The following is a 12,500-nucleotide window of genomic DNA, read 5'->3' on the forward strand; positions in this document are numbered from 1 at the left end:
TGTGTGTGTGTGTGTGTGTGTGTGTAGGTGTGTGTGTGTGTGTGTAGGTGTGAACACAAATGTAAATACAAGTATGTAAGTAAGTGTGGCTTGGGTATGAGTGTGTGTAGTATAAAAAGGGCAAAAGTATGGGTGTGCGAGGGTGTAGCTTTGGGTATGGGTATGGGTATGGGTATGGGTATGGGTATGGGTATGGGTATGGGTATGGGTATGGGTATGGGAATGGGAATGGGAATGGGAATGGGAATGGGAATGGGAATGGGAATGGGAATGGGAATGGGAATGGGTATGGGTATGGGTAACAGTGTTGGTGTGGGTATGGGACGAGTATAGGTATAGGCATACATATAAGTATAGGTATAGGGTATAGGGTATAGGTATAGGTATAGGTATAGGTATAGGTATAGGTATGGGTATAGGTATGGGTATAGTTACAGTTATAGTTATAGTTATAGTTATAGTTATAGTTATAGTTATAGTTATGGTTATGTTTATGGGTATTGGAAAGCATATGGGTACTGATATGGCTATGGTGTGGGTATCAGTGTGGGTGTAGGTATGAGCGTAGGATTTTTAGGTATGGTTGTGTTTATTAGGGATGATGTGGTATGGGTGTGGTTGTCCACATGCAAGAAGTTATACTTGTTTCAAAAGCAGTTTCATGCACACAAGTTTCATATGATGCACATGCAGTATCAATTTTAGCTATCAAAAAATAAAAGTTTAAAAAATAGCCTTATATATCAATCTATAAAATTCCTTTCAAATATCTTTCAACAAAAAAAAAGAAAAAAAAAAATGATATAAAGGTTAAAATCAAAAAAACATTTCCTACCGAATCCTGCGGCTCAGGCACATGAGGTGCGGAGTGTTGTGGAAGCACTAGTAGGATTAGAGAGAAGACAGCTGCTACCAGTGTTATTCCTACTGCAACCACGACCTTGCTGCGCGCACAAGCTAACACAGCCACCGTAGCAGCCACCCAAATCACAACCAGCACTGCCACACCCACTCCTACGCCAAGCACCCGCATATCAAATCCCGCTGCCGCGACATACACATTACATAGCTGGGTGGGATGTACTCTTATTAATCCTACAGTAAGGAAAAAAAATATATCTATGTAGTTTATGTGGAAATCTGGGATTATTTAGTGTCAAATATAATGCATATCATGGATATCAACCGTATAGAAAAACAGGTATCTTTCCTATATAAAAAAAATTATCAACTTTAAATACATGCTGTAAATACATGCTCATAAGTAACTATTCATTTTCAAAAATCATAACTATTTGGGCAAATTAAACAAGAATGATCTCTATTACATGAACCCATTATCCAAAATTACATCTTTTCCTCCAATACAGATGCTTCCATAAAGACATAACAAATCAATGCAAGACATTAATTACATTTTAGAAAGATAAATAAAATCACAAAAGCCAACTTCTTCGATTCATGTCTTTCCCTTTTAATTTTCCATTTCTCCTCCTTTCCCTTGCTTTTCCCCTCAATGTCTTTCAAACTATTATTCTCCAATAAACTTGAGCTATTCGCCTCTCTTTATCATCTTCAAAAATATGAAAAACATATTGACTCAAAACTGCACTAAAAGCAAGTATGGAAAAAGAGGAAAAAAAACAAAAAAAAAAAACTCTTAATGCATTGTAGGATAGCACATGCCCATATATCCATACATATATTCATGAAATAATGCAAAAGTTGCAGACAAAAAAGTATTTTTAGTAATATGTTAGAATTGTGAATAGTTTAAGGAAAGAAAGAAAAAATATACCCAGAAAAATTACTGACATTAGTTCTAAATAGCTCTCAGGTTAAGTTATGTGTAAGCAATAGATGCTTTAATTATATTTTCTCATAATAAAGCTAACCCAAAATAACTTATTAATACCCATACTTTATCCTAGCTAAGTCTGGTTTATTGAAGTGATATTGCAACACTATCTTTACCACATTATACTATCTTACTCTATTTTAATATCTTCAAATGTATCTTATCCTGCCCAGTCTTATGTAATCTTATCATATGATCCTCAACTAATCAAACTGTCATTCCAGCCTTATGGTAAGCATATCCTAATTAAAAAGTTTTTTAAACATCAATATCATCGGAACTCTGTGTTTACCAATAACAGAATGATGACACTAATAATTCTGTGATGTTTTATTTCTTTCGATATCACAATCTAAATATTCAATATAAATATCTTGATGCAATTGGGATCACTCTTAACAAAATTCTGTATAAGTTATAGGTATGGCACTGATACCAATGGATAGGTATATAGGCTAAGGAATATTCAAAGTGAAATAAAAAAAATAATATGCTGGTCCAAGAATACTTCCTGTCAAGTTTAATCAATACAGGGTTAAAAGTTAGCTGCGTTATCTTTTAATTTTGTTTTGATTATCTAATTATATTATCACTGTTTTGTTACAGGGAATCATAAATGCTTAGAAGACACATCTTTACTTGTGTCGACCAGTATAGCTACCAAAAGTTCCAGGTAGTTCTGGGTACAATGTAGGTAATATAATTAAGAGAAAAATTTAACATTTTGAGAACCAGTTGCAGTGTCTACTAAACATTTGCCATTTTAATATTTACTTCAGCAATACTTGCTTTTTCTTGGGGGGGAGGGGGGTAATTATCCAGAAGAGGAACACACAAGCTACAGAAAAAACAAACAATATTGTCTTATAAATCAATCTAAAAATTACAAATAAAACTCTATAACCACATACACATGTAACACAGACCCAACTTTGTTAAAATGAATACACGCACTGCCTCGGAAACCACAATTCCGGTGGAGGCCAAGAAACCTTCACCGAGTATAGTAGTTGGCAGACCTCCCTGGAAAATTACCAAGGGAAGTTTAATGACCTTTGCCGATGACAGGCATGGAAAACACGGCCTCATTTCACCTGGTCCAATTCTGAACAATTACCACCTTTTACCTTAAATTCAAAGATTGCTAACAGATCTAGAAAAGGAATAAGCCTATTTGAGTTAAAGTTTCATCATAATGAAAGGGTATTGGGTCCTTACATAATCTGGATTACATAGTTTTTCTCTAAGAAAAGTATCGAATCAAATCCATGAGAACACCAAACTGCGTTAATAAAATAACAGGTTATGACGTGTTTAAGATAACCCAGGCCAAAATCCGTAATTTAAAAAAATATTTAAAATTTTTAAACTCTTCTGTTCGGTCTATGTCATATTTACACAGTCACTTCTCACTATTACCGATATAAATACCTCTATCTTAATAATTTCGCCATTTCTTACTCTATCACATTAGTCAAGCTGCTTGTACGAACAAATCAGCCTCTTATTTATCTCTAATGAACCAAAACAAGCGAACTCACTACCTCCGCGAATCACAATCACAACTATTTCATTATAGTAGTGTTTATATCAACAGGGATTCGAGTGTGAGTTAAATCCCTCTGGTTTAGTGCACGTTTCGATGGTTTTACTTCGATTTCACAAAGGAATTATGTAATAGTCGTATTTTAATCAAATCTAATATCTGTACGTGTCGAAAAGTAAAAGGGATTAACGGATAAGTAGAAATTCTTACTCTACTCATTCTAATTTTTATATTACTTTCGTATTATTAAATTAATTGAACTGATTGTTAGAATCAAAACTGAAATGTTCTGTTGATCAAATATCTACATATATTGCAGCGCAAAAGAAAAGTCATAATTTATTTAATTGTGAATGAGACATTCATTCATACATGTCAGTCGTCACGTATTTGAATGCAACCCTGTTTCAACTATATTTCATTACTAACACCGTTTATCCTTGTCAACTGTGGCATAGTAATGATGCCAGAATATGTATCTAATCGTTACTGAATAATTAACGTTAATGGGAAGGCATAAACTAGTCTGTAATCAATATAAATGGACAATGTCTTGAAATTACACCAATATTACCACATGTCTGGGAGATTACGTAATTTTTAGATTATGTAATTTGTATCTCCGTTATCACTTATCTTCAATCATTCATGAGAAAGGGCAATTCTTCAACAGTTTCATTACTGGAGTATTTGCGTTACGTCAGTGAATCACTTTGCTTATGAAATGTTTTCCAGTTTATATAAACCCTTGATGTTAAATCTGGGATGTGTCCGAGGGAGTGCACACATTGTTCAAAATGGTATTGCACAGTACCATTTTTAACATGGTAGTTTGAGCATGGTATTTATTTTTCATTTGTTAATTAGTCATCATTATTATTATAATCATTATGGCCGATATTAGTAATATTATAAAAAAAATAATAATTATAACATTTTCATTACTATTAGCTATAATAATAATGAAAATATCATTATTACTGTTATCATTATTATTATTATAATAATGAATATATCATTATGCTTCCGATTATGGTGATGATAGTAATATTGATGATAATTATTATTATCATTATCATTACATCGTAATAAGGATTATGATAAGTTTTTATTATTATTATCATCATTATCATTGATATTATTATCATTATCATTACCATCCTTCTCATCATCTTTCAGATGGTTCATCATCCTTACCATTAATACAACTGCGGCAGAATATATTATTGAAATTAAGAAAAATAAACTCAGAATCGGGTCCATGTAACGCACGCTATTTCAGTCTATATAAAACAACAGGGTCTAAGGCTCCAAGCACATAAAGCTAATACATGACCTCAGAACATGGATCTCGTGCTGTCACATTTTTTTTTTTTTTTTTTTTAAACACTGTCTTGCACAATATACAGCTTGCAACGAATTTTTAGCAAAGTAACTGAGGTAAATTGAGTTTCTGCAGGTTAAAAATCTTCTCAGATGGTAGAGTTAGTGATTTTCAAAAGAAAATAGAGTTGAGGAGGGAGATAATATGCGTATATCCTCTATTTATTTTTCCTTTAAAATTCCCAATAAGCCAGGTATTGTAGAACATTTGATCTACCTTAGCTACACATTCAAATCTTATTCCCTGGCATTTAAAAGGTATTTACACAGCTGAATTGGGATAGAAATCCAGCATTCATATCTGATAACATGAAGAACCTTCCCATCTACGTTGAGAAGCTATTGCTTTGAAGTATGTTCAGACAATGGACTGGAAACAAATCTTTGAAAGTCCAACCCGCACGGTTTCGAAACTATGTAAAGAAACGCTCCGAAATAGGGTAGAAGCCATTAGAGAAAAAAAAAGACTTTGTACCTTTAGTCTACCTACCTTCGTGGAGCCTCGTTTTCTGCGATGGGCGGATCACGAAAAAAAAAACACAAACTATAAGAAATACACAAACTATAAAACCTAGAACACAGCCTGTTGCTCACTGCAGCAGCCTCACTACCTGTCGCCCAGTAGCTGTGGACGCCATCGACTACTTTGATTACGAGGATAAATTTCTCGGTAATCGTTATATTTTCCAATAATCAATAACACAGCGAATGCTCTCAGCATGGGTTGCACTCTGAATGTATGTAGACAAGTATCTTTCAATGGATTTTAACCCATACATATGAATCTGTTTGATTAGTAAATATGCATTGAAAAAAGAGACCTAATAATTTCTCATGAATGTGGGAATAGAATCAACACTCAGGGGTCTAACAATGAAGGCAAATCTTTAACAACAAGAGACCCGTAAGAGGAAAGTTCTTGTGTACTGCTGCACAGTTATCACCTCGTTGTTATGCAGACTACAACACAGCTTTTCAAAGTGGAGAGTACGTAGAAAAGATTTGGGGAGTTGAAAATGGGCGATACCGGGCGGGGAGAAGAAAAGCGTGACTGCACGGAAGTAAATAAAAACAAAAAAATGAAGTCAAACCAGAAACAGAAAAATTACGAAAGGAATAAACACAAAAAAGTGAAAAATGAAATAGCTATCCTGTCCTCCGGAAACAAAGTTAAGATAAACCTTACTGACTTTTTAACAATAACAATACATATAATAACCATGAATATGCTTTTATAACAGCCTTGACAAGATATGTTGATGATAATTGTAATAATCGTAGTCATAACAGTGCCATTAACATCAGTAGTAATACTAATACTAATAATAGCAATAATAATGATAAAGATATTATTAATGCTAATTATAATGATAATAATGATGATGGTAATAATAACTATATTAATGATAATAATAGCAATAACAAGAGTAATAATTTCAATAATAATAATAGTAGTAGTAGTAATGATAATAATAATGATAGGGACAATAATAATAATAACGACGATAATAACAATAATGATAATGATAGTAACAATAATAACGGTAATAACACCAATAATGATAACAGAAACGATGATAAAAAAAAATCATTAATGACAATAACATCAACAACAGTAATACTGACAATGACAATCATAATAACAAGAAAAGAGGTACTACATGATCACTAACATTAAGCAATGTGTATGTATATCTATCTATATATATATATATATATATATATATCTGTGTGTGTGTGTGTGTGTGTGTGTGTGTGTGTGTGTTTGTGTGTGTGTGTGTGTGTGTGTGTGTGTGTGTGTTTGTGTGTGTGTGTGTGTTTTTTTTTTCTTTTTTCTTTTTTATAGCGAACTCAAGTACTTGTATAAATTAGGGTATACAGATAGCGTGTTTGAAGAAGCGAAGCAATGGGGTATTTATTCGATAGCCTTCGACTATTCACACCTTACGTATATGTTGTTTTGATGTATCGATGTGCTAAATACTCGTAAATGATGCTTTATTTTGACTAATGGTTGATTCTATAAGGCTTCATATACGTTTCCCCACCACAAAAGATGTTGATTGCTCATTTGCGTGGTGGTAGTTTGTGCTACTTTTTAAAATTACAGCAATATGATAATTTGGAATCCTGTTTTAAAATGCGCAAAACTCACTCAGTGCGCTCTACTTCATGGCTATACATAAAAACAATGGTCATATAATTATTACAATAATTATGTTTATGTTTATTGCTGTTACTGATTTCATTGTAATTATTACTATAACGATTATTAAGAAAACGTTATGAATAACCAGCAATAATGTTGTAGTAATAGTAATCATAATAACGACATAATGACGATGCTATAGACGATGATTTTTTGATGATGAACAAAAAGATGATGTTAGCAGAAAGTGTGTTTAAATAAGTCTCCTCCACTGTATTTTAAGAAAACAGATTAAAACTCAATCATAACGGAAATCACTGTAGGTAATGTCCTCTCTCAAGTGTATTACCTTGCAACCAATTTAGCGATGAACCAAAAGTACAGTTTAAAAGTACATATTAATGCTTCCATATTTACCTATGTTTACTGCAATGGTGGTAGTCATCCCACAGTGAATTATGAGATTACCGTGAGCCATGTCGTAAATTTTGTAACGCTGAAATTTGTGTTAGGGTAATAAAACAATATGAAGAATTAATTTTATTGCAAATGTTATAAAACGAAATAAATGGCCAAAGAGACTGCAAAAACCAGAATATTGCAATCTGTCAACAGATCATGGCATCCGGTTTTTGAACAGCTGGACTAGAATATCAACAAACTGGATATAAACATTTTCCTACTTTTGTACACTCAGATCATCAGTTTTATTGCCAGTTTCAATCATTAATCTATTCTCTAAATATCCTTCACTTTCAACTGACCATTCAACTAGGATACATCCATGGTCGAAATGAAAGGGGGAAAAAAAAACAGTCGTGTTGTTGACTGTTATTTCACGCTGACGTGTTTGTTACACATTACCTACTTTTCTTTGGGCCTGTTCTGTGTCCTTTTACATGGACCTTTCACATAACTAGCCAACTTTTCATCACATGTATGTATAAAAAAGGTTGATTTTGTTTAAATGCCATGAGATGAAAATGGTAACCTGACGAACCTACTTTAACATCGCCCATCTGTGGACGCCAACAAGTCCACTATAACAGTTTTTTTTTTTTTTTTTTTTTTTTTTTTTTGCAGCAAACAAGGTGATATGTCACTGATATGGGGAAAAATACTGCTAACGTCCACAAACGAAAACACTAACAAATTGTGAACAGCAAAAAGGCAAGACTTTGTCTGATATCCTGCTTGTTGTTCCCACAGTGATTATAATTAACAGAAATTTCCTCAGACAAAGAGTACAACTGTCCTTTATTCATGGTGTTTATAATAATATGTATAACTTGTTTTAAAACCTACTTCCTATGCTCTAAAATTTGGTAATACAAAAATTTATCTGTATATACTATATACATGGTATAAACACACACACACACGTCTATATATCAGCATGAGCACAGTGACCACACATTTTACAGGCCACCAAGGAGACGCTTTGGTGTTCCTTCCTAATAGCTGAATGTACTTTGATAACAGAGCTGTGGTCCATAAGACAGTTTGTCACTGACTTCTACTATATTCTGTCACTCCCGTGACATCACTGCCAAGAACTGTATGGCTTTTTGCTCTTCCCCTGGATTACATCAGTGATGTGGAGAAGGGAGATTTGATGCGTGGGCACCAGCTTGACTTTCACATAACTTCTGGGCGCTGCAAAAGTGACGACACAACACGAGAAGTGACAATTACCAGGTAAACCTCAGGCTCGATTGGTGTAGAACAAGGTGGCAAAAGCTTGTTCCAGCACTAAACTCGTGCATAATAACTTTCCAAGGTGCAGATCCAAGGTAACTTGTAACCAATAGAAGCCACAAACAATAAAAATAACATTGTTAATGATAATAATAATGCTTATACATATGCATATACATACTTATACACACATACATATATATACATATATATATATATATATATATATATGTGTGTGTGTGTGTGTGTGTGTGTGTGTGTGTGTGTGCACATACAAATATAACTAAAGATATGCACACACACACACACACACACACACACACACACACACACACACACACACACACACACACACACACACACTCACACACATGTAAATTATGTACACAAGTGTAACATACAATGTGTAAGAAGGGATATAAGTTTATCTTTAGGTAAGACAGTTATATATAAATTATATGGATAAATAAGGTAAAAGGTAAAATGGTTACCGGTTGCAGAAAAAGCTATGGTAATAACGGTTTCAGCTGCAGTTGCTCATACGTCGACCACAAGCTGCATTGAGAACCATGTCAGCATACTGACGCACCAGGATATACCCCACGTGCACCACGTCCTTGCACATCCACCACAGGGTGTCTCTGAAGTGTCTTGGGTTCCTGAGACATTCTTGGTTGTATGCGCGGGAGAGAGGCAAAGTGCTGTCCCAGAACACGACGCCGGTATTCTTCAGTGCTTGTTTATAGAGGGCGTTGTACTCTCGGATGTTGTCGACGGTGAAAGATTTTACTCGCGGTTTCTCGATATAAGCCACCTGGGAAAAGAGATTGTTGTTGTTATTTAGCATTCTTGTTTTGGCCATAGGTATTTGTATTGGTAATGTTGATATTGTTTTTCTCACTATAATCTTTTCTTTGCTATTGTATAGTTATTATTATAGGAAGGTACCTCGGCATTATCGCAGGCTGTCTATCTTACTGCATTGCTGAGATTAATGGTATATTTAGTGTTCATTGGGCAGTGAGTATATTCCCTCATTTTGCAAAAGATATTCACTCCTTGCACCATTATGGCATCATATTCTCATCACTAAACTGCATACCCGAAACCTTACCCTGGATATGTCTCCATTTATTTGAGGCAAACGTATAAAAAATAAATAACCTTAGAATAATACAATAAGCTGTGAGTCAGCTAAAACATTTGCGACGCAAGTGCGACTTAGCTAGTGGAATTATGCTTTTCAACAAGGTGCTCAGTGATGCAGTATCTCGCCGGCACCAGAAAAAAAACTGAAACCATACAAAGTAGCCCCATCCTAATTAATGTTTTGAGGTTGTCTCCCTCGATAACTTCGCCTCTCACCCACATATAGGCGGTCTTTAAAATCTAACACTGAAACACTGTCAGATGATGAGATTGTGCTGTGGATTGTGATGCGTTTTTGTGTGGGTCAAGAACATGATCCTTTCAAGATATATATATATATATATATATATATATTTATATATGATATATGCATACAATATGTATGTATATATATATACATATATACATACAATGTATATATATACATATATACATACAATGTATATAATCTAAAAAAATAGCCCAAAGAAATACAAGATTCTCCTGACATGGTGTCTCTTTAAAACCTCCGAAAAAATATTTTCTTTATATTCCGTGATATTAAAGACATCCACTACTTGTATAAACGAACAAGAAAATGTTCAGCACAGTACCTAAATGAAGGCAATTTACAGCCGTCATTATCTGCAGAATGTATAAGTGCGTCTGCAAGGAGCTACCAAAATGTAATTCCCAATCTATATACTAATTATCTTGGGGGTTAAGGGCACGTCTCTTAATCGATAAATGATAATGCAACTTTAAGAAAAGAAAAAGAACAGTACCAAGACGCCTGCAGCACGCTCAGGGAGGTACTCCACAAGGGGGAGGATGATATGCTCTCCAGATTTATTAAAAAATAAATCGTAAATATAACTACAGAATTAATAACAACAAAAAAAGTATCTTGCTCGTGAAATAGTTGTAACCAGAGAATAGCACTTACTGAATATAACAATATCATCATAGACGGTGATCTTGAAACTGTTATGATCAGTGATATGAAATTATTTTTCGTTCGTCCTTTTGTTTTAACTGACAAAGTAAGGTTTGTATATGTATATGTATGTGTATATATATACATACATATACTGTATGTATATATGTATATGTATATATATGTATATAATATCATACTCAAACATTCATTCACTAATCTATGCATATTAATCATAAGGCATCAGTACTCATATTCTCCAAGATACCTGAAGATCATCTTGCATTTTGAAGATGACAGTTGCTGTGCGGGCGAGACGGGAGATTACAGGTGCGATGGTCTGCAGGTGTTTCTCGAATATTTCCCCAGCTGTTTTCACTCCTTTCTCCAGGTAGGTGGATTCGAGATACCGCATCCAGTGGTTTCCTGTGTCTGTTGGAATGGTAAAGGGGTAGAGGGTTCATTTTGGAGAGTGAGACATCGAAAATGGAAATGGTGGTGGTGATGGTGATGGTGGTGTTGGTGGTGGTGGTGGTGATGGTGGTGGCAGTGATGGTGATGGTGGTGGTGATGGTGATGGTGGCGGTGGGGGTGGTGGTGGTAGTGGTGGTGATGGTGGTGTTGATGATGGTGATAGTGATGGTGGTGTTGGTGATGGTGGCGGTGTGGTGGTGGTGATGGTGGAGGCGATGGTGGTGGCAGTGGTGGTGATGGTGGTGGTGATGGTGATGGTGGCGGTGGCGGTGGGGGTGGTGGTGGTGATGGTGGTGTTGGTGATGGTGATAGTGATGGTGGTGTTGGTGATGGTGGTGGTGGTGGTGATGGTGGAGGCGATGGTGGTGGCAGTAGTGGTGATGGTGGTGGTGGCGGTGGGGGTGGTGGTGGTGATGGCGATAGTGATGGTGGTGTTGGTGATGGTGATGGTGATGGTGGCGGTGGTGGTGATGGTGGTGTTGGTGATGGTGATAGTGGTGTTGGTGATGGTGATGGTGGTGGTGTTGGTGATGGTGGTTGTGGTGGTGATGATAAAGATGATGATGATGATGGAAATAGAAATGATCAATGACAAAAACAACAATGATATTAACATAACCAGACAAAACAGTTTCTCATAATTGCTTACTCATTACAACGAAATTGGGCCTCGGTCGTTCTTCCATCTCCCACTGCTGCACCAGCTTTGGCAAGTTCGTCAAATAAACGTCTAGGTAGTATGTTAACGTGAAGGGCGAAAGGACGTGACGAATCATGATAAATTCGCCCTTATACTGACACCTTGGCAACTTGTCCAGGAAGTGATCTATATTCTTCCATTTCCCCTGTTGAAACATAAAGGAAAGAATTACCACACACATGCACTCGTGTGTATGTGTGTGTGTGTGTGATATTGATATATGTATATGTATGCATGTATACGGGCATTATAAAAGTGTGAAAATAAACTCGTGCTCTCTTCCTAAGAATTCGAAACCTGTGGATAGGTCGAAATCTACTCAATGGAATCTGAACGTATACGAACTGCAGGCGTGAATGATGGGGTTCTGAAGATATTTCGGCCCCGACGAAGAGAAAGAGAGAGAGAGAGAGAGAGAGAGAGAGAGAGAGAGAGAGAGAGAGAGAGAGAGAGAGAGAGAGAGAGAGAGAGAATTTTTATTTTTATTATTTTCTCCCTCTCTTTCTTTTTTTTTTTTTTCTTCTTCTTCTTTTAAACCTTTTAATGCCTTTCTCGTTAGCCCAAATATCCTATTACGAAATCTCCTGGGGAAATGAGGCAAGACTTGAAAAAGCTGATCTACGGCCA

General features: G+C 35.4%; 2 protein-coding genes across 9 annotated transcripts in view; both read right to left on the reverse strand.

The window, feature by feature from the left end:
* LOC125047690 (thioredoxin, mitochondrial-like) overlaps positions 1–3,431 on the reverse strand; it is a 7,544-nt gene extending 4,113 nt beyond the window's left edge. The window contains exons 1-2 of one of the 8 annotated variants that reach the window (XM_047646051.1): positions 3,403–3,431; positions 836–1,095 (exon numbers count right to left, since the gene is read on the reverse strand). The gene's annotated coding sequence lies outside the window, so the exon portion shown is untranslated. Of the gene's footprint in view, positions 1–835; positions 1,096–3,319 lie in introns of all 8 variants that reach the window. The other 7 variants (XM_047646054.1, XM_047646052.1, XM_047646053.1 and 4 more) reach the window with 7 other exon arrangements.
* Positions 3,432–9,051: 5,620 nt separating this feature from the next.
* The window catches only part of LOC125047556, a 9,100-nt gene continuing 5,651 nt past the window's right edge, over positions 9,052–12,500 (reverse strand). Inside the window, exons 5-7 of the mRNA XM_047645830.1 lie at positions 11,823–12,018; positions 10,968–11,131; positions 9,052–9,448 (exon numbers count right to left, since the gene is read on the reverse strand). Of these exons, the coding sequence (XP_047501786.1) occupies positions 9,158–9,448; positions 10,968–11,131; positions 11,823–12,018 (651 nt within the window). The 3' untranslated portion in view covers positions 9,052–9,157. The remainder of the gene's footprint in view (positions 9,449–10,967; positions 11,132–11,822; positions 12,019–12,500) is intronic.

This window comes from Penaeus chinensis, chromosome 41 (assembly GCF_019202785.1).
Source record: "Penaeus chinensis breed Huanghai No. 1 chromosome 41, ASM1920278v2, whole genome shotgun sequence".
Classification (NCBI taxonomy): domain Eukaryota; kingdom Metazoa; phylum Arthropoda; class Malacostraca; order Decapoda; family Penaeidae; genus Penaeus; species Penaeus chinensis.